A 24736-nucleotide genomic window follows, 5' to 3' on the forward strand; every position below is an offset into this window, starting at 1 on the left:
ATGCCCCAGAAATCCATGAGGAATTAGTCCGGGACCTGCTGAGCCACTTGGACACCCATAAGTCCATGGGACCAGATGGGATCCATCCTAGGGTGCTGAGAGAGCTGGCAGATGAGCTGGCCAAGCCGCTCTCCATCATTTTCCTCCAGTCCTGGCTCACTGGAGAGGTCCCAGATGACTGAAACTGGCCAATGTGGTCCCCATCCACAAGAAGGGACGGATGGAGGAACCTGGAAACTCCAGGCCAGTCAGCCTGACCTCAGTGCCAGGGAAAGTGATGGAGCAGATTATCCTGGAGGCAATAACGGCGCACCTCAAGTTCTGAGGCAGAAAGTATCTCCCTAATATACAGAGCCACCCCTCCTCCTCTTCTCCCTCACCTGTCTCTCCTAAAGAGCCTGTACCCCCCAGTGCAGCACTCCAATCGTGCCTGTTGTCCCACCATGTTTCTGAGATGGTGACTACATCATAGTCACCCTGGTGGACCAGGACCTCCAGCTCCTCTTGCTTATTGCCCAGGCTGCCTGCATTGGTGTGCATGCACTGCAGCTGGGCTCCCGACCTCTCAACTGACCCTACCTTGTGCCCTACTCTTTCCTCTGCAGAGGGACCGATATCCTCACCCACCCCCTTCAGACCTAGTTTAAAGCCCTCCTAATGAGCCCTGCCAACTCTAGTGCTAGGACTCTCTTGCCCCTTCTAGATAAATGCACCCCATCAGGACCCAGCAGGTCGGGTGCTGTAAAAGTTGCCCCATGATCAAAGAAGCCAAAGTTCCGCTGCTGGCACCATCCCCTGAGCCAATTGTTGATGGTGTGGGTTCTGTTCCTCTCAGTGTACTCCCCTGCCACTGAGGGAACTGAGCAGAACACTACTTGAGCTCCTGCCCCATCAATCAATTGTCCAAGGGCCCTGAACTCCTTCATAATTGCCCTGGTGCCCTTCTTGTCAATCTCATCACTCCCAGCCTGTATTACCAGCAGAGGGTAATAGTCAGAGGGATGGATCAGCTTGGGGATTCTCCTTGCAAAGTCCCTTACCCGCACCCCGGGTAGGGAGCAGACCTCCCTGTGGGATGGGTCAGGACAACATATGGGTCCCTCAGTACCTCCCAGGAGACAGTCCCCAACAACTATAACCCTTCTCCTTTTCTTTGTGGATGTATTGGGTTGAACTGAGCTGGAGTTAATTCTCCTCGCAGTATTGTTCTAGTGCTGTGGTGTTTTGTTTCTTTTTTCAGCAGTAGTTGATAACACAGCAGTGTTTGGCGAATCGAATCTGACAATGGGACTCACTTCAGAAACAATACCGTTAGCTCCTGGGCCAAGAAACATGGCATCGAGTGGGTGTATCACATTCCCTACCACCCACAGGCCTCTGGGAAGGTTGAAAGATACAATGGACTGTTAAAGACTATGTTGAAAGCATTGGGTAATGGAGCATGGAGGCACTGGGATGTAAATTTAGCAGAAGCCACTTGGCTGGTTAATTCTCGAGGATCTGCTAACCGTCCTGGTCCTGCCCAAACAGAACCCTTGCACACTGTGGGGGGGGATAAAGTCCCTGTAGTACACATGGGGAAGTGGCTAGGAAAGGCAGTGTGGGTTGCTCCTCCCATGGGGAAAGGCAAACCCATGCGTGGGATTGTCTTTGCTCAGGGGCCTGGATGTACTTGGTGGGTAATGAAAAGAAATGGGGAGACTCAGTGTGTGCCTCAAAGGGATCTAACACTGGGGGAAAGGTGATTTGGAATGTGAATAATGTGAGTTGCATGTTGCAGAAAGTAATGAATTAGGAAGAACCCAGACTGATGAAGGTTTGCAAAGATCAAGAGTGACACAGCGGTTGGGACCAGCTAGAGTTGGTGTCTAAGAACAGAATATCCTGCATCTCCTGTCTTGAATAATCCCAAGTGACATATGAAGGACTGAGACATTGATATAAGTCTTTATATGTTGGAGTATTGAGATAGTTTAAGTATGTAGATCGGGTTGTGAATGTAAGCAAGAAGCTTTTCCTTTTGTTGTTTTGGTGTAAGAATCAAATGAGATGGCTAAGTGCATGGAAATGTGTAGAACCTGAGCATGATGTAAATGGTATGGAATAAGGGGTGGAGATTGTATTGGGTTGAACTGAGCTGGAGTTAATTCTCCTCGCAGTATTGTTCTAGTGCTGTGGTGTTTTGTTTCTTTTTTCAGCAGTAGTTGATAACACAGCAGTGTTTTGGCTACAGCTAAATCCAGTATTCAAGCTGTGTCCTTTCAACATTTCCCTGCCCCAGGAGTACATTGAGGGGTGGGCAAAATCTTGGGAGGGGACACAGCTGAGCCAGCTGACTCAGACTGGCCAAAGAGGTATTCCATACCATATGACGTCAGCTCAGGTATAAGTAGGAAGTGAAAGAAGGAAGTGTGGGGATTCGTCTATGGCGTTTATCCTCCTGAGGAACCATCAAGCTTAGAGAGCCCTGCTTCCCGAGACGACCACCGTCCTGCTGATGGGAAGTAGCGACTAACATCTCTCTCTCTCTGCTTTCTTTGCTTCCGCGCGGTCTATTGCTATTTGCTCATTAGTGTTATTAAATTGCTCTTATCTTATCCCCGGCTTCTGTTATATTTTCTTTCCCTTCTTCCCCTCTTCACTTAAGAGGGGGAGTGATAGAGCGGCTTGGTGGGTATCTGGCCTCCAGACCAGGGCCAAACCACCACAGTCGAGCTGGTTGTTATAGCTGGTGGGGACCGCTTGGCCTTAGGCCTGTCCTTAGGCTCCTCTCCAGAGCTGGTTGTTACAGCTGGTGGGGACTGCTTGGCCTTAGTCTCCCCTCTGGATGGCTGCTCCTCAGCCCTCTCATCCCCACTGCCCTCGGCCTGCAGGGCCTCATACTTATTATGCAAGGGCAGCGGAGGAGGAGGAGAGGGCCAGGGTGGATTTCTCCACTGGGGAACCTGGATACAGGGACCTCTATCCATCCCTCCCCGTTTCCAGGGACCCTTCCCTCAACAGGGGAGATCTGCAGAGCCTTCTCCCACAAATCTAACTCCCTTTCGCTTGCCCTTATTGTCCTTAGCCTAGATACCTCCTCCTTCAGCTCGGCCACTTTGTCCTTCAGCTCTGCCACCAGGCTGAGGAGAAAGTTCACCTGCTCACACCTGACACAGCATTCCTCTCCCTCTCCCTCTATTCCAAGTGCCAGGCTGAAGCACTCTCTGCAGCTGGCAGCCTGGACTGCAGCATGCTGATGAAACAGCTCTGTCTGGGTAGATGCTGTTTTTCTACCCTTTGTCCGAGTGACGACCATGGGGCAATGTTTTTTTTGTGCAAGCAGCCGCAAGGCTCTGGAGCCAATCTGGCGCCGCGCGCACAGCCTGGGCGGGATTGAAACCTGCCGCCGCTGACGGCAGGCTCCCGCTCCCGCTCATGAGAGCACGGTCCCGCCCGCACCCCTGCCCACCAGGACTCCTCCTGACCGGCAAACCCCCGAAAGCAAGGCAAAGAGCCGAGCAGAAAGCTCTCAAACCAAGCGGAGCTGTCCCGAAGCAGCGGTGCCGAGCGGCTATCGAACCAAAATGGCCCAGAGCACTCAGAACAAGCAGCAGCTCCAAGAGAGCTCCTGGGAGGCTGCCTGCACCCCACAGATGGGGCATTGGTAGGGCCAGACAGGCCTGGGACAGCCACGGTGCCCTAGTGGCCAGGAAGGCCAATGGGGTCCTGGGGTGCATTGAGAGTGTCCAGCAGACTGTGGGGGCCTGCAGTTCCCCCTTCCCATTAGCTAAGCGCAACTGAGTCAGCTGGAAGCCAATGGGAGCTGTATTGGCATGCACAAACTGCACTCTGCCCCAGAGTGCAATGAATGTGTGCAGAGCACACAGGAGCTACAGTGGAGCTATAGTGTCACACAGGTGTTTACAGTCAGAAAATAGCACAGAACCCTCCTGGCACCCTCTGGTTCCACTGCCCCCCCCCCCCCCAAACCTCCTCCCCTTTCTCTTTGGTAAAAGGAAGGCATGTCAGCAGGAGAGGCAGTGTTGTGTTCTCATCTTCTCTCAAGGCCAGCCAGAAGCACTTGTTGATCTCCCCAAGCAAAGCAGAAAGCACAGAAGAAAAGGAATGGGAATGGAAGCGAAATGTGAAAGATGTTATGGAACAGCTGCTGCTCTACCATTCTGTCCAATGGATTTGTTTAATCTTTCGTTTTCCTTTTTACACCCAAGAGTGAATTATTTATATTTTTCTACTTTTCTGCTTGAAATCTGCAGCTGAATTTTAAAGGCACAGCCTGAAACTACCACACAGATGCAGGGAGGTTCTCCTCCCCCTCTGCTCTGCCCTCATCTTCAGTACTGCCTTCAGTTCTGGGCTCCCCAGTTCAGGAGGGACAGGGATCTGCTGGAGAGTCCAAGGGAGGGCTGTGAGGATGCTGAAGGGACTGCAGCACTGCCTGGGAAGGAGAGGCTGAGAGCCCTGGGGCTGTTCAGTCTGGAGAGGGGAAGGCTGAGAGGGATCTGATCAATGTCTATCAATAGCTGAGGGCTGGGGGTCAAGAGGGAGGGGACAGGGACAGCCTCTGCTCACTTGCTCCCTGTGACAGGACAAGGGGCAATGGATGTAAGCTGCAGCACAGGAGGTTCCACCTCAACACCAGGAGGAACTTCTACACTGGGAGGGTCACAAAGCACTGGAGCAGGCTGCCCAGAGAGGCTGTGGAGTCTCCTTCTCTGGAGATGCTCAAGGCCTGCCTGGATGTGTTCCTGTGTGACCTGAGCTACAGTGCATGACCCTGCTCTGGCAAGGGGCTTTGACTCGATTGTATCTATGGGTCCCTTCCAGTCCCTGACATCTGTGATCCTCTGATCCTGTGACTGGGGGCCGGCTCTCAGGGTGCGGCACAGCACAGTTTCTGCTGTGTGAGTGGCACAGGAAGCCTCTGGCTCTCGACTCCAGCTCATGGCTCCAGCTTCCGGCTCTGGCTCTCACCTCTGGCTCTCACCTCTGGCTCATGGCTGCAGCTCCAGGCTCTGGCTCTCAGCTCCAGCTCACAGGTTTGGCTCTGGCTCATGGCTCTGGCTCTCACCTCCAGCTCTGGGCTCCGGCCTCAGCTGCCTCAGGCTCTCCTCGCAGATCTCCCACTGCCTGCAGCAGCTCTGTGCCTCTGGGCTGGACTCTCTCCAGCAGCTCCCTGAGATTCTTCTGGAACTGAGGGCCCAGAGCTGGACACAAGATTCCAGATGTGGCCTGAGCTGAGCAGGGGAGCAGGGGAACCTCTCTGCCCTACTGCCCAGTGGTGGCATAGCCATGGCCTGGCAGTGCTGCCCTAGCTGGTGCCCCCAGGCAGCAGGGCACATCCTGGGCACAGCCAGGTCTGGGGGAGAGGCTCAGCTCTCGCCTCCTGCCTCAGCCACCTCTGCTGAGTGGCCAGAGGTCAAGCTGCATTGCTGACACCAGGCTCTCCTCTCCCAAGCCCAAGGAGCTCTGGCTGTGAGCTTCTGGCCTTGCTGAAGCTGTTTGGAGCTTCTCTCAGCGGGAAGGGCCAACCCCAACCTGAACCTTGAGCTCTGCTGCAGAGAAGCTCCTGGGGAGAGCTCTGGATCAATAAATTGTGGATGGATTTTCAGTTGTTGGTATCTTTATTGAAAGTGCCAAGGATCCACCCTGGAGCAAGAGAGCCTGGAGAGAGGGATGGGCAGGACAGGATGGGCAGGACAGCCAGGGGGGAAAGGAAGAAGAAACCTTCCTGGGAGTGGAGAAGACAGAGTGCCAGGAGCTGCTGTGCTGAGAGGGAGACCTCTGCCAGAGCCCCTCTGGTGCAGAGACTTCTCCACTGCTCACAGCCACGCAAAGGCTTGGGCTGGAAGGGAGCGCCCAAGCGCCAAGCCCCTGCAGCCAGCAGAGAGCCCCAGCTGCAGCAGGCTGCCCTGGGCCACCCTGGAAGCCTTTTGCCTGCAGGGCAGCAGCTCTGCTCTGCTCCTGGCACCTGTCCTGTGCACCCAGACTGTGGAAGCCTGGAATGCTTTGGCCTGGAAGGGAGCTCCAAAGATCACCCAGTCCAAGCCCTGCAGCCAGCAGGGACATCCTCAGCTGGAGCAGGCTGCCCAGGGCACTGTGCAGCCTTCCCTTGGATATCTCCAGGCATGGCCCCAAGCACCTCCCTGGGAGACCTGTGGCAGTGCTCCAGCAGCCTCTTGGTGCAGAACTTGTTCCTCACATCCAATCTCAACCTGCTCTGCTCTCAGCCCAAACCATTGTTCCTGCAGCCTCTCGGCAGCCCTCCGGCAGCCCCTGCAGGGGCTGGGAGCTGCTCTGAGGTCTCCCTGGGGCCTTCTCCTCCCCAGGCTGTACAGCCCCAGCTCCTCAGCCTCTGATCCTCTTGGGGGCGTCTTCTAGACCCTCTCCAGCAGCTCCAGGTCCCTCCTGTGCTGAGGGCTCCAGAGCTGGACATAGCCCTGCAAGTGAGACAAGAACAGGGCAGAGCTGAACTCTTCCCCCAGGGAAGGCAGAGCAGAAGTCCACAGCAGGGCTGGAGTGGAAGCAACCTTTGGGGGAAGAAACAGAAGGCTTTGTGGGCACCTCCTTGAGCCCCAGCTGTGCTCCTTCTGCTCAGCCTGGGCTAAGAGCTGGCACCTGGCTGAGCAAGGGCCCCAAGGTGCCAGCAACCCAAGGGCCTGCAGCTCCCTGGGCCTCAGAGTAATTCTAGAGCTGAAGAGGTTGGGCATCAGCTAGCATCAGCTAATACATGCCAAGGATCATCACTGACCCAGGGAGGCTGCTGCCTTGGGGCCACCCAAGCTGCCAACACTGCCAGCCCCAGCCAGGGGCACAGAGCAGGCCTGGATGCCAGCCCCAGCAGCCAGGGCCAGCTGCAGGGAGCCCAGAGCACTCCTGAGCAGCAGGGTCAGGCACAAGCTGCAGGGGGAGGAGGCCAAGCCCCAGCAGGGCACAGAGGGGTCTGAGGCAGCACTGACCTGGGCCTCCCAGGTCCCGTGCCAAGGTCCAGCAGCTCAGCAGGGCAGCTCCTGGGCACACAGCTTCAGCTCTGCACTGCCAGCTGCTACTCCCTGAGAAAGCAGCAAGGGAGCCTCTGTTAGACACAGCAGAGGGCAGCAGGGCACCTTCCTGGGCACACCCTAGGCACTGCCAGCAGCTCCACTCTGCCCCCTGCAGCCAGCTGGGGGCTGCTGAAATGGCCCGGGGGGGCAAAGCCTCCTGGCACCTGCAGCCCCAACTCAGCTCTGCTGCCAGCTGCAGGCACAGCCAGGAGCAGTCCCCAGCCTACTGCTGGCCCTCATCCAGCAAACCTGGCCCCAGGGCTCCCAGAGCCCCGCCCTGAGCTCCCCCAGACCCTCCCCTCGAGCCCCCCTTCAGCCCTAGCTGAGAGCAGCCCTGGCCAGCAGGCAGCACAGCCCCCAGCCCCTGCTCTCCCCACCCCTGGGGGGGTTCCTCTGGCTCCCCAGCAGGGCCCTGCCCAGCCCCCACTCCCCTGCTGCCTTCCCCTGGCCCCAAGGCAGCCAACCTGCCCCCAGCAGGCTGCACCAGCACAGCCCAGGGAGGGCTTCTGATAAGCTCCCTGCCCGGCACGGGTCGGGGGGGCACCCTGGGGCCGCTGCTCCTGCAGGGGAGGGGACAGGGAATGCAGCCAGGCTCTGGGGCACAACAAGCAGCAGAGCTTCAAGCCCCAGCTGAGAGGATAGAACCCAAAGCTGCCCGGGGCAGTCCCTGGCCAGCAGCAGCCTGTGCCTCAGAGCAACCCCAGACCGAAGCGCTCGGCAGCAGCTGGCAGCAGCTGCTCCACGCCAAGAAGCATCAGGGACCCAGGGAGGCCTCCCGCAGCCAGCCCTGCCCCGGGCCCTGCTCTGGCTCCCAGCGGCTCTGCTCCGCCCGCACTCACCCGGGGCCTGCCCGCGGCCTACGGCCCTGCTCCTCTCGCCCGGCCCCAGGGCCTCCTCCGCCCGCACCGAGCCCCGGGCGGAGCCCAAGCTGCCGCCGGCGGCCCCGGGCAGCAGCAGCCGGAGAGCAGGCGGCGGGGTCGGGGTCGCCACAACGGCAGCGCCGCCCGCAGCTCTCCGCCGCCATCCCCGCCGGTGCGGCCGGGCTCGGCTCGGCCCGGGGCTCCCCGCCGGTGCGGCCGGGCTCGGCTCGGCCCGGGGCTCCCCGCCGGTGCGGCCGGGCTCGGGGCTCCCTGCCACTGCCGCCAAAGCGACCCCGGCCGGGTCCTACCTGCGCCGCGCGGCGGCCGCGGGAAAGAGGCACGCGGCTGCGGGGCGGGGCCGAAGGGACCCGGCTCAGGTCCCCGGCAGGGCTGCCCGTGGCGTTCGCCTGAGCCGCGCTGCTAGGCGCAGCTCCGAAGGGCCCTCGGGACCCGGTGTTCAGGACGGACTGCCCTGGGCGCGCGAAGGCCCCGGAGCAGGGGGGAGGGGTCCGGCGCGGGCAGCGCCGGCCGCCGGGGGCGTGTCCCGCCAATCGACGGCGCTGCCGCCGCGGGAGCTGCGGGCGAGGCTGTGCCGCTGACGGGCGGCGGGGCCGGGCCGGGCTCGGAGCTCGGCTGCCGTAGCCCTGCCGGTTGTGCTCCTGGCCGCGCTCTCCTCCCTGCCCCCGGACGCCCCCGCAGGGCTCCTTGCCCGGCAGCGCTGCCGGCTCCGTTGCCGCGGGGCTGCCTGCCAGCAGCTCCATCCCTCGGCTGCACCCCGCGGGGGCTGCTCCTTGCCCGGGGCAGAGCTCTGCCTGACCCCAGCCGCTCCGGGGCTCTCTGAGAGCCAGGAGCAGCGCAGGCGGTGCCGAGCGCTGCCCGGGCTGGAGCCGGAGGAGCTGCGGCCCCTGCGGAGAAGCCTCTCGGGCAGCGCGGCTGAGGCTGTGTCCCTGCTGGCTGTGGAGCCGCTGTGAGCGGGAGGCCTCCTGCTGGGGAGGCAGCACAGAGCTCCCCCGGGGCTGGCGCTGCTGGGGCTGCCTGGCTGCCACAGCGCCCCGAGGCAGCTCCAGGGCTGGGGACAGAGCCCGGGCTCGGGGCCGCCAGAGCTCTCTCTGAGAGGATGTCCTTGCGCCAGTGGTGCCCAGAGCCCAGCTGCTGGCCCCGAGGGGCTCCTGGGGGAGCAGAGCGGCTCCTGGCAGCTGCCCCCAGGGGGGACCCCCCCACAGAGCCGGGGCCCGAAGAAGGCAATCAGCATTTTGCTCCTGTTTTAATCAGAGGTGCACTGGGCAGGGGCTTAGCTCTGCTGCCAGCCCCGGCCAGAGCTGTGCCTGGACAGAGAGCAAGGCCAGAGCCCAAGCGGTGCCCTGGCAGCCCACAGCTGCCCAGCAGGCACCGAGGTCGGCAGCCAGGGTAGCCAGGTAGCCAGGGGCAGGCACAGCTCCATCCTGTGCACAGGGCTGGGGCTGGGACACAAAAGGCTTTCTCCAGGCCTCTGCTGGCCCTGAGCAAGGCCCCCAGAGCCCTGCCCTGGGCACAGGCAGCCTGCAGCAGCCCCAGCCCTGCCCCAGGCCTCTCCTCAGCCCTTGAACTTGCCCAGGTGCTCCCGAGCTATGATCAGCCTCTGGATCTGGGCAGTGCCCTCATACATCTGCCAAGGGAAGGGGCAGAAGAGTCAGCTGAGCAGCTCCCCACAGCCCGGCAGCTGCTGCCACAGCTGGGACCCTGCCCTGCACCCCCAGGCTGCAGCAGCAGCTGCAGGGCAGCAAAGGGGACAGCAGCCAGCGAGAGCTGAGGCCTGCAGAGAGCCAAGGGCAGACCTGAGGGCAGCCAGGGGCAGGGTTCAGGGCAGGACTTGGGGGCAGGGCTCAGCAGCAGGGCAGGGTTTAGGGCAGCCAGGGGCAGGGCTGAGGGCAGGGTTGAGGGCAGCCAGCGGCAGGGCTGAGAGCAGCCAGGGGCAGGGCTGAGGGCAGCCAGGGGCAGGACTCAGGGGCAGCCTGTCCCCCCCAGCTGTGCCAGGCAGCCTCCCCGCAGGTCCCCTGCTGCCCTGCACTCACCTGGTAGATTTTGGCATCTCTCATCAGCTTCTCCACAGGGTACTCAGTGTTGAAGCCGTTGCCCCCAAAGATCTGCACTGCATCTGCAGCCACCTGGTTGGCCACGTCGCCGGCGAAGGCCTTGGCGATGGAGGCCTGGAAGGTGTTCCTGCGGCCGGCGTCCACCTCCCAGGCAGCTCTCTGGTAGCCCAAGCGAGCCAGCTCCACCTTCATGGCCATCTCAGCCAGCAGGAAGGACACTGCCTGGTGCTGCCACGGGGACACCGAAGCCCCTGAGCGCCCAGCCCGGGGCCTGGCCCAGCACAGCACAGCAGAGGCTGCTCTGGGGCTGCCTTCTGTGCCTGGGCTGGCAGCAGGCTCTGGGCTGCAGCTGAGTTCTGCAGGGCTGTGTCGTAGTTTGGGCTGGGTGCCCTCTGCTACAGGGGTGTTTCCTGTGTCCAGAAGTCCATCCCAGTGGGTGGACTCAGGAAATTAGGTATTTCTACCATAATCCCTTGCACCACTATAAATTTTGCGGTGGGGTCTGGCACTTCCTCTTTCCTTCCCTCTCCGAGACTTGGTAACTGGGGGAGAGATCTCCCGGCCATGGGCCTGATTGGGCCCAAGGCCACAGGGGGATGGGCAGTCTCAGGCCTGGCCAGCTGAGACTAGCCCAGCAGAGGGAGGGGGAAGAAGGAGCCCTGGGGGTTTTGGATGCACCCTCAGGTGGGGTTTGGGGTCTTCCTGGGTTTACTTTGGTTCCTTTCTTGTCACCATGTTTCCTTTTGTGCACACTCACTGTTCTCTATTTAAACTCTCCACTACTTTTGCAATCAGTTTGTCTGAGTCGTTATTTCTGCCTGTGGTGGGGAGGGGGTCGGCCCCAACCCATTACAGGCTGGCAGCAGGCTCTGGGCTGCACTGAGCCTGACTGCCAGGGGCTGAGCTCTGCAGCACAGGAATGCAACCTGGGATGCTGCAGCTGAGCTTTAGTGCTCTGAGCTGTGGGTCTGGCTCACTGCTGGCTCCTGGGGGGCAGAAGGCTCCCAGGAGACCTGAGTGTGGCCCTGCAGGGGGCTACAGAGAGCTGAGAGGAACTGCTTAGGATGCCAGGGAGGGATTGGGGGGGGGAATGGACCCCAGCTGGAGCAGGGTGGGTGTGGGCTGGACATGAGGAAAAAGCTCTTCCCCATCGGGGGGGAGGCACTGGCAGGGGGTGCCCAGGGCCTGCTGGAAGCTCTCCAGGCCAGGCTGGATGTGGTTCTGGGCATCCTGATCCAGGAGGAAGCGACCCTGCCCCTGGCAGGGGGTTGGCACCGGGTGGTCCTTGAGGGCTCTGCCAGCCCTGGCAATGCCCTGAGCCCATGAGTGCTGCCCCTGCCCCCCGCAGGGCTGTGCCCGGCCCTGGGTTGGGGCTCGCTGGCTCTGGGCTGCTCTGTCCCCCAGAGGCTTCTGCCCCCCATAGACCTCTCCTGGCTGCAGCTGAAGAGCTCAGCCCTGCCCTGGCAGCACAGCAGCCTCAGGGCCTGGCCCAGAGCTGTCTCTGAGCAGCAGGGGCCAGAGGAGCAGCCCAGGAGCTGCTGCAGCGCTGCCTCGGCCCAGCCGGGGCCGAGCTGTGCCCTGGGGCAGCCCGGCAGGGGCAGAGCTGTGCCAGAGCTCCCTGCTGAGAGCCAGGGCACAGCCGTGGGGGCTCCCTGCTGGCACAGCTGGCAGAAGGCAGCCCCTGGCCCCCTGCCTCTGCAGGCTCTGCTCTCACCTCCACCAGCAGCTTCCCGAAGGTTTTCCTCTCCAGAGCATATTTGGTGGCTTCGTCCAGCGCCCTCCGAGCCAAGCCCACGGCCCCGGCTGCCACCTGCAGGGACAGGGCAGAGCCTCAGCACCGGCACCGCCGGACAGCGCCCCCGGGAGAGCTCCCCCGGGACAGCAGCCCCGGGACAGCTTCCCCGGGAGAGCACCCCCGGGAGAGCACCCCCGGGAGAGCACCCCCGGCACAGCTCCCCCCGGGAGAGCAACCCCGGGAGAGCACCCCCGGCACAGCTCCTCCGGCACAGCTCCTCCGGCACAGCTGCCCGGGGCCGTGCCTGGCACCCACCGGCGGCCTGGTCTTGTCGAAGGCTCCCATGGCGATTTTGAAGCCTGCTCCCTCTGCTCTCAGGACGTTCTCCTGGGGCACTCTCACATCCTCAAAGACAATGCCCCTGGTGTCCGAGCAGCGCTGGCCCATGTTCAGCTCCTGCGGGGGGCAGGGGGCGGAGGGGCAGCTCGCTGGGGCTGCCGAGGGGCAGCACGGTGCCAGCGCCTCAGCGGCCCCCGGGCACCAGCCCTGAGCTTTCTGGGCTGCTCTCTGCCCAAGGGCTTCAGTTCCAGCTCCAGTTCCCTCCCCAGCCCCAGTTCTGCCTTCCCCCAGCCCGCCCTGGAGCTGGGCAGGATCCTTCCTCTGCCTGGGGCTCAGTCCCGGGGCTGTGCCCAGCTGGGCTCTGTGCCAGGGCTGGCAGAGGCAGGACAGAGCCCCCCGGGGCGGGCAGCAGGGAGCTGCAGCTGTGCCCACAGCAGGGCGGGAGGGAGATGGGCAGCGGCCGCCCAGGGCCCTGCCTGCTGCCCGGGGCTGAGCTTTGGCTGCCACCCGACTGCTGCTTCCCTGCCGGCCCCAGCATGGCCCCAGCCCTGTGCCCCCCGAGGCCTCTTCCCTGGGCAGGAGCAGCTGAGGGCACAGCACTCAGGGGGCTGTGGCTGCAGCTCTGCCCCTTGCTGCTGGCACCGCCTGGCACCGCTTGGGGCTCCAAGGTGCTTCTGGCAGCTGTGCCAGGCCAGCTGCCTTCAGCTCCTGCTGAGGGATCCCTGCCCTGGGCCCACCCAAGGCTCCCAAGGGAGCCTCTTGCCCCTGTGCTGGGCAGTGCCAAGCTCCCTGCAGGTGGGCACGGGCCGGGGGCACTGCCCCAAGGCCTCTCCTCTCAAGGCAGCTGGGGGCCTGCTTGGGTGAGACGCCAAGAGCGGCTCCTGGGCTGGCAGGGCCGGGCCTGCTCCTCACCTTCCTGCCAACCTGGATGCCAGGGCTGTTGGCCTCCACAATGAAGCCAGTGAAGGCTTTGCCTGCAGGAGCCTTGGGGTCCGGGTGGGTGCGAGCCAGCAGGAAGTACCTGGGGGGAAGCAGAGGGCAGGGGGCAGCAGCTCCCCAGCCAGAGGCTGCTCCAGCTGAGGCTCCAGGCAGGCAGTCTGTGCCTGAGAGAGCAGCCCTGGGCCCTGGACCCTGGACCCTTGCCCTAGAGCTGCAGGGCAGTGCCAGTGCAGCCCTCACTGCAGGAGCCCAGAGCTGCTGCAGCTCCCTGGCAGCAGCAGGCCAAGGCTCTGCCCCCCCGCAGCTGTGCCAAGGATGCAGCTTGCAGCTGGCTCCAGGGGCACCAAAGGAAGCTGCTGAGAGCAGAGAGGCTCCAGGGGCCACTGGGGACCTGCTGGCAGCCTCCTGCCTGCACAGCTCTGGGGCTGAGCCCAAGGGGATCAACAGAGGAGGACAAGGGATTGGTAGAGCAGCCTGGGGGCATTCAGGGGGCAGGGATGGGTACAGCCTAGGGGCACTCAGGGGGCAGGATGGGCACAGGCTGGAACCAAGGGGCAAGAACAAATTCCTGCCGTGGAGTGGCAGAGCTCAGCTGCCAGGAGCCGCTGGAGGCTTTCCAGTCCTGCCTGGACTTTGTGCTCCCCTGGGAGCTGCCCTGGGGGCGCTGCTCTGGTCCCCTGCACGCCCCCCAGCCTGACCGTGGTTGGGTTTGTGCCAGGTTGGGAATGGTGTAATGGGTTGGGGCAGGTCCCCTCCCCACCACAGGCAGAAATAACGACTCAGGCAAACGGATTGCAAAAGTGATGAAAGTTTAAATAGAAAGCAGTGAATGTTACAGAAAACCCAAAGCGCAGTGACAAAGAAAGATCCCATCCCCACCTGAGGGTGCATCCAAAACCCCCAGGGCTCCCTCTTCCCCCTCCCTCTGCTGGGCTAGTCTCAGCTGGCCAGGCCTGAGACTGCCCATCCCCCTGTGGCCTTGGGCCTAATCAGGCCCATGGCCGGGAGATCTCTCCCCCAGTTACCAAGTCTCGGAGAGGGAAGGAAAGAGGAAGTGCCAGACTCCGCACTGGATCTTATAGTGGTGCAAAGAATTATGGTAGGAAATACACAATTTCCTGTGTCCATCCCTCTGGGCTGGACTTCTGGACACAGGAAGTGAATGCACCAGGGGGGCACCCAACTCAAACTACAACATGCCACCCCTGTATTTCATACCATAATCTTTGCACCCAAACACATCATCAGATCAGAAAACTTCTGATGACATGTCCGGCGGAGTCCATATCTTCATCTGGGCGTCCACTCAAACAGTCTCTCATTCAGGCTCAAGCATCAGTCCATTCCAGTTGTTCTTCCTCATGTGATGGAACCTCCCAGCGACGCAGTCCTTCTCCTGCAGCGTGAATTCCTTGTGGACTCCTTGGGACATGCTGCTCACCTGGAAATACCTCACAACTTCTCAGCCAAGCCTTTACTCTCCTATTCAGCGGCAAATTCTCCACCCCTGGGGCAGGCCAGTCGGAACAATCCGGCTCCACGACTGCCTTTTTCAATCCATCCAGGGTGCCGCAGCCAACCGCTTTCACGCGGACCAAAGCTACACGGATGCATGTCAGAGGCACTCCGCACCCCCCACTGGGCGCTCGCGTACCGAGGCAGGACAGCATCCGGCTGCACAACCTCCACCCCCGGAAGAGGGAGGAGCTGCGCCACAGCCCACTGAAGAAGCAGGGAGGCGGAGCCAGGTGCTCGGCGCCATTTTCGGAACACGTCCGAAAACACCAGGGAAAGATTTACAGCTGCCGCCGCCGCCTGAACGCAGCCCGGCTCGGGCGGTGCCGCCGCCGCCGCCGCTTGAACACGGCCCGGCCCGGCCCCCGCCGTCTCTGTCGCCGCGATGCAGAGTCCGAGTCACCTCCAGCAGTCGCTTGCCCGCTCGCCGCGGGTGTCCGCTCCCCGCAGCGGCCGCGGGCCGACCACGCTCTGCTTGCCGCTGCCCCTCCTCCGCTCCCTGCCGCTCCGCAGAGAACGAGGAGAAGGCAGGTCTCGCCTTCTTAGGCTACTCGAGCATTCTTAAGCTACCCTGGGCAGAAAGTCACAGAAAGAACCACCCCTCGCTGTTCCCAAACAACAGGAGGGACTTCCATGCCATCAGCCACGCACCAGCTATCCTTCTGCAGTCCACAGGAGTTCACACAGTCGCCCCGGTAACACAAAACCTGAGCCCCAACTTTCCAAACCCAAACCAACGCCCAGAACTAAATTTAAACTCTCCATCTTTTGCAATCCGAGCTGCAGTTGGCCCCACGTTGGGCGCCAAAAATGTAATGGGTTGGGGCAGGTCCCCTCCCCACCACAGGCAGAAATAACGACTCAGGCAAACGGATTGCAAAAGTGATGAAAGTTTAAATAGAAAGCTGTGAATGTTACAGAAAACCCAAAGCGCAGTGACAAAGAAAGATCCCATCCCCACCTGAGGGTGCATGCAAAACCCCCAGGGCTCCCTCTTCCCCCTCCCTCTGCTGGGCTAGTCTCAGCTGGCCAGGCCTGAGACTGCCCATCCCCCTGTGGTCTTGGGCCTAATCAGGCCCATGGCCGGAAGATCTCTCCCCCAGTTACCAAGTCTCGGAGAGGGAAGGAAAGAGGAAGTGCTAGACCCCGCACTGGATCTTATAGTGGTGCAAAGAATTATGGTAGGAAATACACAATTTCCTGTGTCCATCCCTCTGGGCTGGACTTCTGGACACAGGAAGTGAATGCACCAGGGGGGCACCCAACTCAAACTACAACAAATGGCAAGACCCAAACCTGGGCAACTGGGCAGGAACTTTGGTGCTGCTGCCCCGAGCTGCCCAAAGCCTTCCCAGAGCAGCCAGAGACTGAAAAGGGTCCTGGAGGTGCGACCCAGAACTGCCTTGGGGGCGCAGAACGGCCCTGGGGGCTCTGCTGCCTCCTTGGGGGACACAGAACTGCCCTGGGGGCTCTGCTGCTGTCGAAGCCTTCCGGGCTCGGAGGCGCTCGGCCGGACCCCGACCTCGGCGGCCGCGGCGAGACCCGGTCCCCGCCCTGCCTCGGCGGCACCGGGGGCGGCACCGGGGGCGGCACCGGGGGCGGCACCGGGGGCGGCACCGGGGGCGGCACCGGGGGCGGCACCGGGGGCGGCACCGGGATCATCCCAAAACCTCCTGCGGTCCTGCCCGTCCCGTCCGCCCCCAGTCCCCAGGGATCATCTCGGCCTCACCCGGCCGGCTCCGAACGCTGTCATCCCGGGGAGGTCGCCGGGCGGCCGCGGAGGCTCTCGGCAGTGCCCGGCCGGCACCGGGGTCGGATCCGGGGTAGTGCCAGAGGCGGGTCCCGGTCCCGGTCCCGTCCCGTCCGCTCCGCCCGGCCCTGGCTCTCCGCCTCCCGCCGCTCCTCGGTGCTCTGCTGCCGGCCCCGGGGGCTGCTTCCCGCCCGCGGCTCGGCACCGCCGCCCGCTCCCCGCTGTCCCCCTCGGGCCGCTCCGAGCTGCCCCCGGAGCCTTCTCCCCTCCGGGCTGAGCAGCCCCAACGCCGCCAGCCCGGCTCTGCACTCTCCGCGTCTCCGCCGCCGCTGCGCCGTGTCCCGGTGCCGGGGCAGTGAGCGGCGGCATCGCCTCCCCCGGTCCCGCCCCCCCTGCGGCCGCCCAGCTCTCGGGGGGTGCTCCTCGGGCTGCTGCCGCCAGCTGCTGGCTCCGGCGCTGAAGTTCTCCAGGCTCTCTCCAGCACTTCTGCACCCAGCCTGGATCGGTGCTTGGGGTGGCTCTGTCCCAGCTGATGGCTCCGGGGGGCTTGAGGAGCACCCCGGGAAGCAGCCTCAGTGCCCAGCAGGGGACTGAGATGTCCAGGGGGAGACCCAAGCCGTTTTGGGGTCCCCTGCTCAGCGCCAGCCCCTTGCCTCGGGGCTGGAACCCCCAGGTCGAGAAGCCCAAAGGTCCACAGGAAGCCCTGGAGGAATGGTCCAGGGTGTGAGGGCAGAGCCCAGAGACCACCCTGGGTCCCTCCCCCTGAGGCGTGGGAGAAGCCAAAAGGATGGATTTGGACCCAAAAGTGGAGAAGACCAAGTACATTGGGGCAGAAAAGCTGAGCCTGAGGGACTCAAGCACCAGGAGGGGACCCAGGTGCCCAGGAGGGACCCAGACATCTGGGGGGGTCCCAAGAATCAGGAGGAGGACCTAGGTGTCCATGAGGGGACCCCAAACATGAGGAGGATATCCAGGAGAGGACCCCAAGCATCATGAGGGGACCCAGGTGCCCAGGAGGAAACCCAGGGGTCCAGGAAGGGTCCCAGGCATCAGGAGGTCATCCAGGGGTCCAGGAGGGACCCAGACTTCTGGAGGGGTCCCAGGAATGCAGGAGGAGGACCCAGCTATGCATGAGGGCACCCCATGCATCATGAGGGCACCCATGGGCCCAGGAGGAAGCCCAGGCATCAGAAAGGCACTCAGGAGTCCAGGGAGCCTCAGGAGGGTGCCCAGGCCCAGCTCAGGTGGTGCTGAGCAGGCGGCGCTTGGGGGCGGTGGCAGTGTAGGGGTGCCAGCGCCACTCGACGTCGGCAGCATCGCCCTGCTCCAGCGTGCCCAGGCGGATCAGGTAGGCTGTGGGGACACGTTGGGGACATGTTGGGGACACAGGGGGCGAGGTGGGGGTGAGGTGGCATTTGTGGGGGCAGCTGGGGGCACACTCACGGTGCAGCTGGAACCGGGGTCCGACCTCCTCCAGCTCCACCGTCCTGCCCCGGCGCTTGTAGATGTGGTTCCTGCAGGGGGGGCCCAGTCGTTGGGGGGGGTCCCCAGGGATGTCCCAAGTGTCCCCTGTCCCCCTGCCCCAGCCCCTGCCCCACCTGACCAAGATGACATCGTCCTGGTTGGCGAAGGTGACGACGCGGCGGCTGTCCGGGCGGGGCACCGGGAAGAGATGCTTCAGGATGGTCCCAACCTGGGCAGGGCACAGCAGCAGCTCAGCCCCCCCCAGCCTGCCCAGCGTCCCCAGCATGCCCCAACCCCAACCCCCCCCCCCGACCCCTCACGACCCCCCCACATGCTCTCACTGGCCCCCCCGACCCCAAAGTCCCCAGCCCCTGCCCCTCGACATCCCAACCCGCACCCCACGCCCCCCCGGCTGTGCCCACGCCCCCAGAGCCCCCCTGCCCCTTACCCTTCGGCCCAGGGGGGAGTCCAGGTGGAGCAGCAGCAGGTGGGGGGCAGCCAGGGGAGCCCCCCCCAGGCCCCCAACCTCCTGCCGCAGGACGACGCCGCTGAGGGTGAAGTGGGCGGTGGGGCCGTGGGGCAGGTGGCACAGCAGCAGCCCATCTGGGGCGGGGGCAGGGGTCAGCAGCTGGCCCCTGGCCAGCAGCCCCCCCCCCCGGTGAGCCTTCACCCCCATGAGCCAGCCCCCTCCCTCATTAGCCACGCCTCCTTAGCCAGCCCCCTCCCTCATTAGCATCATCCCTTCATTAACCCCCATCAGCCACACCCTTCTCCCATCACCCCTGCCTGGGTCATTAGCTCCACCCCTTTGATAAGACACCCCCTGGTTGTTAGCCTATCCCCTCAGCAGCCCCACCCCTCTGTTAAACCCACCCCCATTAGTCCCACCCCTTTGTTGACCCCACCCCTTCAATAGCCACACCCCTTCATTGACCTCACCTCTCCACTAGCCCTTCCTGTTAGCCCCATCTATTGGCCCCACCCTATTAATTAGCCCCAGTTAACCCCACCTCTCCACTGGCCCGCCCCCTCCATTGGCCCCATGCAGGGCCATGTGGCCCCCAGGGTGTGTCCCCCCCCTCCCCCCCGAGGGTTCCCTGTGTCCCCAGAGGGGAAGGAGCCTTGGGGGGTGGGTGGGGCAGGGACCCTGGGGCCGTGCGGCAGGGTGGGACACCGGAGCAGACAGTGCAGGGTGGGGGAGATGGGGCCAGGAGGGGCCAGGGGGGCACGGGGGGAGGAGGGGGGAGGGGGGAGGGGGGGGGGGCCCAGGGTGGGGCCACGGCCCCAGGGCTCACCGGGGCTGCCGCGGGTCTCGTGCACCACCAGCAGGTCGCTGACCCCCGCGGCCTGGCAGGCCCCGACCAGGGCGCCCAGCTCCGCCCGGCCGCGGTTCATGCGCCAGGCACCCGGCAGCAAGTAGGCACAGCTCCTGCGGGCACCCAGCCTGGCACCGGGACACTGACCACACCCAACACCACCACCACCACCCCCCCCCCCCCCCCCCCCCCCCCCGACACTGACCACACCCGCCCCTCCCCCCCCCCCCCCCCCCCCCGGACACTGACCACACCCACCACCACCACCACCACCCCACCCCCCCGGGACACTGACCACACCCAACAACACCACCCACCCACCCACCCCCCCCCCCCCCCCCCCCCCCACACCGACCACACCCGACCCCAACCCCCCCCCCCCCCCCCGACACTGACCACACCCAACACCACCCCCCCCACCCCCCCCGGACACCGACCACACCCGACCCCCCGACCCCCCCCCGGGACACTGACCACACCCAACACCACCACCACCACCCCCCCCCGACACCGACCACACCCGACACCCCCCCCCCGACACCCCCCCCCCCGGGGACACCGACCACACCCAATGCCACCCAGGGACACTGACCACACCGGACACCCCCCCCTCCCCCCAGGGACACTGACCACACCCGACCCCACCCCCTGGGGACACCGCCCAGGGACACCGACCACACCCTACCAGACCTGACCCCACCCAGGGACACCAACCCCTCCCAGCCCCACCCTACCCCACCCAGGGACACCAACCCACCCAACCCCACCCAGGGACACTGACCACACCCAACCCCACCCAGGGACACCGACCACACCCAACCTCCTGGTGACCCCCGAGCCCCTCCCACCAGCCCCACCCACCTTGGCGAAGAGGCGGAGCCGTGAGCTGGGCTCCCGAGAGGTGGTCACCATCACCCTGGGGGGCTCCAGGCCTGCCCAGCGGTACTCATCGTCCTGGCTGCCTGTGCCATCTGCAGAGGGCACAGCACAGGAGGCTCACAGCCGCTCTGGGGCTGCTTGGGCCTGGTTTGGGGATTCTCAAGGCTCTTTGAAGGGGCAGCAGTTTGGGGGAAAATAGAGCAAATTCAGGAGATTTTAGGGGGGAAAGTTTGATGCCCATTTTGGGCTAAAGCTGAGCCAATTTGATGCTCATTTTGGGGTAAAACTGAGCCAATTTGATGCCGATTTTGGGCCAAATCTGTTCCCACTTAGAGACCAAATTTCACCTCCTTTTTGGGGGGAGAAAAAGCCAAATTCCACTTTCATTTTGAAGGGTTTTGGGGTAGACCTTTGTCCCTTTTTGGGGCTAAAACCTGGGAAACTGGGTAACTGTCCAAGTCTGATCCTCATGTTGGGGGTGCCTATGGGGAAGCCTCCTTCCTCCCCCCTTTTCCAGGTGAATTTTGCTGCCCCTTCAGGAGGCATCGCAGCAAACTGCAGCTGGATTTTGGGTGGCATTCAGAAAAATCCAAGCCCAGTTTTGGGGAGGATTTCAGGCAAACCCAGAAGCTTCTTTTGTTTTGGGGTGAAATGAGGCAGATCTGGTCCCTGGCTGCCCTCACCCAGCCCTGGGGTGTCCAACTCCAGCTCCTTCTGCAGGGCCAAGGCCTCGCGCCGCAGCTCCGTGGGCAGCAGACGGTTCTCTGGGGGGGGGACAGGGCACAGGGCATGGACAGATGGACACAAAACTGGGGGTCTCAGCCCCCAATAACCCCCCAGGCCCACACCTCCCCCACTCTCCCTCCCCCAACTCCTCTTTACACTCTTTAATCTCTCCAAACCCTCTTTAGCCCCCCTGAAACCCACTTTTACTCCACATCCACCTTTACTCCCCTTTATTCCCCCCACCCCCTTCACCCCCATGATTCCCCTTTTGTCCCCTCCCAGCACCCCTTTAACCCTACCCCAGTCCTCTTTATCCCCCACCCCCCCTTTTCCTGCTTCTTCACTACCTCTTTCTCCCCAGTCACAGATTGAACCCCCCAAAACATTTACCCCCCAAGCCCCCTTTACTCCCCCAAATCCTTTTTATCCCCCAGGCCCCCCTACTTAACCCTCTCAAACCACTCCCTACCTCACCATCCCTCTACCCCCTCTGAAGCCTTCTCTCCCCTGAACCTCCCTTGGCTCTGCTCAAACTTTCCTTTCACCCCCCCAAATCCCACTTCATATGCCCAAACCACTTCACCCCCTTCAGCTCCCCTTTAGCCCCTCAGCAGCCCCTCAGATCCCCACCCCTCCCTGCTCCTCCCCTCTGCTCCCCCCTTGCTCCTCACCATCCAGAGCCTGTCTCAGTTTCTGCTTCTTCTCCTCCTGCCGCCGCAGCTGCTCCTCCTGCGCTCGGCGCTGCAGGTACTCGCGGCGCTGCCGAGCCTGGCGCCGCAGCTGCCACACACACAGAGCTCAGGGGCAGCCGGGGGGGGCACAGGGACGGCCAGCCCGGGGGGGGGCACAGGGACGGCCAGCCCGGGGGGGGGCACAGGGACAGCCTGGCCAGGGGGTGGGCACAAGGACAGCTGCAGGCACTCAGAGAATCATAGAATCAATAAGGTTGGAAAAGACCTCACAGATCATCAAGTCCAACCTAGCATCTAACACCCAGCACCTCCTGACAGCTAAACCATGGCTCCAAGTGCCACATCCAGTCCCCTTTTGAACACCTCCAGGGATGGTGACTCCACCACCTCCCTGGGCAGCACATCCCAATGGCCAATCTCTCTCTCTGGGAAGAACTTCTTCCTCACCTCCAGCCTAAACCTCCCCTGGCACAGCTTGAGACTGTGTCCTCTTGTTCTGGTGCTGCTTGCCTGGGACAAGAGACCAACCCCCACCTGGCTACAACCTCCCTTCAGGGAGTTGCAGACAGCAGTGAGGTCTCCCCTGAGCCTCCTCTTCTCCAGGCTAAGCAGCCCCAGCTCCCTCAGCCTCTCCTCACAGGGCTGTGCTCCAGACCCCTCCCCAGCTTTGTTGCCCTTCTCTGGACACCTTCAAGTCTCTCAATGTCCTTCTGAAACCGAGGGGCCCAGAGCTGGACACAGGACTCCAGGGGTGGCCTAACCAGTGCTGAGCACAGGGCACAAGGACTTCCCTGCTCCTGCTGGCCACACTGTTCCTGATGCAGGCCAAGATGCCCTTGGCCTTCTTGGCCACCTGGGCACACTGCTGGCTCATGTTCAGCTGCTGCCACAGCTGGGACAGACACACAGACAGGGACAGCTCGGGGGGACACAGGGGGACAGCCCGGGGCGGGGGGAGGATGGGAGGGACGGGGACAGGGGGACAGCTGCAGGCACTCACGGCCCGGCCAGGCCTGCTGCGGCTGCAGCTAGGAGAGAGGGCCAGGGACAGCTCAGGGGGACAGCAGAGAGGGACACGGGGACAGGGGAAGGAGGCGGAGGGGCGTGGGGGCACCGGGGAGGACGCCGGAGGGGCCCCGTGGGGCCGACACGAGGACCGGGGGGGGGAGGGGGAGCACTAGGACACGGGCGTGGGGGTCCCGCGAGGACACCGCGGGGGAGGGGGGGTGGGGAGGGGCTCCGCAAGGGGCGGAGGTGCCGCGGGAGGGTTCAGGACGAGCCTGAGGGGAGCCCCGGGCCCGGCTCCGGCTCCCCCTTACCATTGCCGCTCCACGCGCCGCAACCTCCCCACAGCGCCGCCGCTGATTGGCCGGGCGATAGAAGACCAATGGGAGCGCCCGGTGCTGCCAGAGAGGACCGAGCCCGAGCGAGCCGCGTTCCACAGGCGGAGAGGGGGCGGTGACGGCGACGGCTGCGCCCTCACTCAAGATGGCGAATAGGGAGAGGTGAAGCTTCGCCCTCACTCAAGATGGCGCCCAAGGGCTTCAGCACGCCGCGCCGCCAGCACCCTAAGGAGAGCGCTGATTGGTGGAGCCTCAGGCGCTAGGGTTCGGTGGTGGCTTTAGGATTAGATTCAGGTTTGGGCTGGAAGGGAGCTCCAAAGATCACCCAGTCCAAGCCCTGCAGCCAGCAGGGACATCCTCAGCTGCAGCAGGCTGCCCAGGGCACTGTGCAGCCTCCCCTTGGATATCTCCAGGCATGGCCCCAAGCACCTCCCTGGGCGACTTGTGGCAGTGCTCCAGCAGCCTCTTGGTGCAGAACTTATTCCTCACATCCAGTCTCAACCTGCTCTGCTCTCAGCCCAAACCATTGTCCCTGCTCCTGTCCCTGCAGCCCTCTGGCAGCAGTCCCTCTGCAGCCCTCTTGTAGCCCCTGTAGGGGCTGGGAGCTGCTCTGAGGTCTCCCTGGAGTCTTCTCCTCCCCAGGCTGTACAGCCCCAGCTCCTCAGCCTGTTCCCAGAGCAGAGCTCCTCAGCCTCTGGTCTTCTTGGGGGCATCCTCTGGACCCTCTCCAGCAGCTCCAGGTCCTTCCTGTGCTGAGGGCTCCAGAGCTGGACACAGCCCTGCAGGTGAGGTCAGAGCAGAGGGGCAGGATCCTCTCTCTCCAGCTCTGGCCATGCTACTTCGGGTGCAGCCCAGTTGTGCCCTTGCCCTGCTATGTCGCCAGTGCCCATTGCTGGCTCCTGTCCAGCTTCTCCTCCACCAGCACCCCCGAGTCCATCTCTGCAGGGCTGCTCTGGATCTCATCACCCCCCAGTCTGAACTGATACCCAGGGCTGCCCTGACCTAGGTGCAGGACCTTGGCCTTAACGAACATCATAAGGCTCTCCTCAGCCACCTCTGCAGCCTGTCCAGGGCCCTCCATCCTATCCTTCAGCCTTACCAACCTCACCACTCAGTTTGGTGCCACCTGCAGACCTGCTGAGGGGGTCTCAATCTCTGTGCTGCTGCTGAACAGCACTGGTCCCAGTGTAGACCCCTGAGAGACACCCACTTGTCCCCTGTCTCCACCTGGATGTGGAGCTGTTGACAACCACCCTTTGGGTGCCACCCTCCAGCCAATACCTTCTCCACTGCCCTGCCCACCCAGCACATCCTCAGCTCTGCTGAGAGTGAGGATTGTCCCCACCCAGCTGCACGTGGTCTTGTTGAACCTCCTGAGGTTCACCTGGTTAGGGTTGGTGTTAGGCTAGGCTTAGGGTGTTAGCTTTAGGTGTTGGGGTTGAGAGAAGAGCTCAGTTTAGTGTTAGGTTTTGGGGTTAGATCTTAGGGTTAGGGTTTGGTGTTAAGGCTAGGGCTAGGGGTGAGGTCAGAGATCATTTTGGTGTTAGCAGTTAAGGCTTGGCTTTAGTTTAGGTGTCAGGGTTAGACTGAGAGTTGAAGTTAGGCTTAGGGGTTAGGAGGTTAAAATTCCTGTCAGGGGTTAGGGTTAGGATTCTGAGCTAGGTTTAGGGATTAGGTTGATCAGTAGTTGGGTTAGGGATTAGGGTTAGGAGTTTAGGATGATGTTAAGGTCTGGGCTTTAAGTTAGGGTTAAGGCTTAGGATTAGGGTTAAGTTTAGGGTTGGTGGTTTGGGGTTGAGGTCAGGGTTAGGGCTTCAGTGTTAGGGTTAAGGTTAGTGTTAAGTTTAGGGTTTGCATTAGGGGCTGGGTAAGGGTCAGTTGTTGGTGTGAAGATTAGAGGTCAGGGTTAGTGTCAGGGTTAAATTTAGGGTTAGGTGTTAGTGTGAGGGTCATTAGGGTTAAGGTTAGGGTTCAGTTTAAGTTAGGCTTAGGGCTGTCCTAGTTTAGAGCAGCCAGATTGCTCTGTTGCTCCCAAAGGGGCAGAAGGATCAGGCTCACACAGG

General features: G+C 62.8%; 2 protein-coding genes and 1 non-coding gene across 3 annotated transcripts; all 3 read right to left on the reverse strand.

Annotated features, from left to right (window-relative positions):
• Positions 1 to 6670: 6670 nt before the first annotated feature.
• On the reverse strand, positions 6671 to 6752 carry LOC128899750 (small nucleolar RNA SNORD45). The gene has a single exon (XR_008463159.1). It is a non-coding gene; the product is annotated as a small nucleolar RNA SNORD45 (small nucleolar RNA).
• Positions 6753 to 9476: 2724 nt separating this feature from the next.
• LOC128899745 (medium-chain specific acyl-CoA dehydrogenase, mitochondrial-like) lies at positions 9477 to 16165 on the reverse strand. The gene is made up of 6 exons (XM_054179427.1): positions 15991 to 16165; positions 12962 to 13152; positions 12026 to 12166; positions 11690 to 11785; positions 9904 to 10203; positions 9477 to 9548 (listed from the first exon to the last, which is right to left on the reverse strand). The coding sequence occupies exons 1-6, from the start codon at positions 16163 to 16165 to the stop codon at positions 9477 to 9479; spliced, it is 975 nt and encodes a 324-aa protein (XP_054035402.1).
• A 1308-nt stretch (positions 16166 to 17473) lies between these two features.
• Positions 17474 to 23754, reverse strand: LOC104309387 (U3 small nucleolar ribonucleoprotein protein IMP4-like). Its single transcript, XM_054179428.1, is given in 12 exon segments — positions 17474 to 17606; positions 17697 to 17767; positions 17852 to 17946; positions 18166 to 18320; positions 19013 to 19133; positions 19135 to 19146; positions 19895 to 20004; positions 20596 to 20676; positions 21310 to 21436; positions 22331 to 22358; positions 22650 to 22812; positions 23676 to 23754. Coding segments are annotated over 12 exon segments (1155 nt in total). The 3' UTR covers positions 17474 to 17493.
• Positions 23755 to 24736: the final 982 nt, after the last annotated feature.

The sequence above is a fragment of the Dryobates pubescens genome, unplaced genomic scaffold (genome assembly GCF_014839835.1).
Source record: "Dryobates pubescens isolate bDryPub1 unplaced genomic scaffold, bDryPub1.pri scaffold_54_arrow_ctg1, whole genome shotgun sequence".
Lineage (NCBI taxonomy): Eukaryota > Metazoa > Chordata > Aves > Piciformes > Picidae > Dryobates > Dryobates pubescens.

What these genes read in the sequence shown, in the direction of transcription:
- LOC128899745 (XM_054179427.1), bottom strand. Translation starts at nt 16,165, where the DNA reads ATGATCCCGGTGCCGCCCCCGGTGCCGCCCCCGGTGCCGCCCCCGGTG. An exon ending in TCGACAAGACCAGGCCGCCG is followed by an intron (nt 11,786 to 12,025) that starts GTGGGTGCCAGG and finishes CTGTCCCTGCAG; the next exon opens with GTGGCAGCCGGGGCCGTGGG. An exon ending in TCGGGAAGCTGCTGGTGGAG is followed by an intron (nt 10,204 to 11,689) that starts GTGAGAGCAGAG and finishes TCCCCGTGGCAG; the next exon opens with CACCAGGCAGTGTCCTTCCT.